Here is a 2,254-nt window from a genome sequence, read left to right as displayed (position 1 = left end):
CACTACTGTCCAGTATTGTCTGGTACTGTCCACTACTGTCCAGTATTGTCTGGTACTGTCCACTAGTGTCCAGTACCTCCGGTCTCTGCGTGTCTGGACTCACCGTAGCAGAGGTCACAGCGTCGAGGACAGTTCTTCCTCATGAAGGTCTTCCTCCTCTCACAGAAGCCGAGTCGAGCCCACGGATCACAGACCCGTTTCTTATCCAAACACCCTGCAGAGACGCAAACAAAGTCCGGTACCAAACAAGGGTTTAAATCAGACCAACTGACAGGAAATGAGAAGAAAATAAAAACTGAAACTTCTTCTCTGAACTTCCTCTGTAAGAACCTGAGCTGTGACTGAACCACGCTTTTATTTCTAAGAGTATCTAGAGCTTTATTGTGAAACTCCAGGCTCAGTCCTCTTCCTGTTCCTCTTGAATCCTCCTGAACATCAAAGCTCTGATTGGAGACGACAGGAAGGATCTGTGGGGGCGGCCATGATGGAAACACAGGAGGATGAAAAGCATGCTGGGTAATATAGGAGCTGCTGAAGAGCTGGTTGCCATTCCTGCCTTATGTCTCAATAAGACTATAAATAAAGGTTAAATAAAACAAAATATAACATATCTAACTTAAACTGGGATTGTGTAATAAAGATTAAAGATCTCAACAAGCCAGTTCAGTCACATAAAGTCCAACTTTCTGAGCCTAATAAATGACCCGGTGTTAAATAAAAACACGTTAACGGGGTCAGAGATCTGTAGTGGGATGCTACTGCTACCGTAGAGTCTCTGGATGCCCCAGACGTCGTCCTGGGCGATGTTTCGCTGTCCTGTGTAGGTGGCGTTGGGATGCATCAGAGCCTCGGGGTCCCTCGAGTGCCACAGACCCAAAGCGTGGCCGATCTCATGAGCCGCTACCTGGACCAGGTCGTTCAGCCAGACTCCTGCAGAAGCACACAGAGTCAGAGGTCCACTGCAGGGCTTTCACTGTTACTGTCACTGCACCGTCAGCTGCTACCTTGTTTCCAACTGAACCTGGACCTGCCAAGGATCCAGAACTCGTGGTTGTCGAAATGGATTTCTCCTCGTGGCGGCAGGAAGGCGTGGGCTAGCTCACCATTCAGCCCGTCGAAGCAAGGATGCAGAGGAGACCACCAGCAGTCGGTGTGGTTGAAGGTGTAGAAACCTAACACACCCAAAGACGGGTTTAATAAACTAGAACCGAAGGTTTAAAACTGAAACCAGGCCTGGTTAGAGTTGGAAACATTAAACAGACTCATGTGGTGACCCAAAGAGAACATGGTCCAAACAAAGCTCTGTTTAAGAAGAATCTGATATCACATATCTGCTGTTTTATTGATGAGACGTACCGATGGTGATGTCAGTGGTGGCGTTTCCGTCGGTAACCTCGGTGAAGCTCAGCGGCGACACATCGCTCCACTTGGTGAAGGCGATGCTGATGGCCTTCCTGGTGTCTTCAACGTTCAGAGTGTTGGGGAACTTCATGATCCTGAGGTGAAGAGGAACAGACTCTGTGGGCCGAGCAGGCCTGAGTAACACCTGCCAGGTTGTATGAAACTCCACCCCTCTACAATGACTGATGGGCGACCTCAAGCTTCAGAAGCATCATAGCTAAGACCCGTCCTAGAAGTGGACCAGTACTCTCTTGGTACCAGGACCAGGACTTCTAAAATTACATCCATATCGTACTGTTACTTTCTCTAACATCCGTTAACTTCTCATAAACCTGCCAGAACTCAGCGCCTCCAACGACCGATTCGTATGAACTACAGCACTCACAGGCTGAAAACAGGAAGTCATGGTTCCCTCTACGCTGCTTCTGATTGGGTCAAACATAAGGGATCAGGTGACGCATGACTCAGGAGGAACAATGATTGGCGGAGCCACAGGTGGGTTCTGTAAATACATCCAGGCTGTAAATAAACAGTTAATCTGTTGGCCAAACAAGATGTTCGTATTTAACCTGCGAGTGGAGCATCACATCCGGGTACCTCGCCTCATAGGCGCCGGAACCACTGGGGCCAGGGGGCCATTGGCCCCCCCACTTTCCGGCCCTGCCACTGCGCTGCGTGTTCCCACCAGACGGCTGCACAGACTAATGTGTCTCTGTGTTTATATAGAGACAGAAGCACAAATAAAACCTACAGCATTGAGATCTGGACCAAATTCTTAAAGCTCCAGTCCAGGGTCATAACAGTCACCAAAAAGTTTCTGCAGATGCGACAGCGCGGAGTCGGGGTTGGGATC

The 2,254-nt window shown here is 49.2% G+C and overlaps 1 protein-coding gene across 2 annotated transcripts in view; it reads right to left on the bottom strand.

Moving 5' to 3' along the window:
* Window positions 1-17: 17 nt before the first annotated feature.
* Window positions 18-2,254, bottom strand: part of mmp23bb (matrix metallopeptidase 23bb) — a 7,919-nt gene continuing 5,682 nt past the window's right edge. Inside the window, exons 3-6 of one of the 2 annotated variants that reach the window (XM_037979641.1) lie at window positions 1,357-1,496; window positions 1,005-1,172; window positions 766-930; window positions 18-214 (exon numbers count right to left, since the gene is read on the bottom strand). In XM_037979641.1, coding sequence (XP_037835569.1) covers window positions 63-214; window positions 766-930; window positions 1,005-1,172; window positions 1,357-1,496 — 625 coding nt within the window. In that variant the 3' untranslated portion in view covers window positions 18-62. The remainder of the gene's footprint in view (window positions 215-765; window positions 931-1,004; window positions 1,173-1,356; window positions 1,497-2,254) is intronic. The other variant, XM_017405119.3, reaches the window with a different exon arrangement.

Source organism: Kryptolebias marmoratus, linkage group LG2, assembly GCF_001649575.2.
Source record: "Kryptolebias marmoratus isolate JLee-2015 linkage group LG2, ASM164957v2, whole genome shotgun sequence".
Classification (NCBI taxonomy): Eukaryota; Metazoa; Chordata; class Actinopteri; order Cyprinodontiformes; family Rivulidae; genus Kryptolebias; species Kryptolebias marmoratus.
The sequence above is the reverse complement of the archived record's forward strand: the minus strand, read 5'-3'. Positions and strand labels throughout refer to the sequence as shown.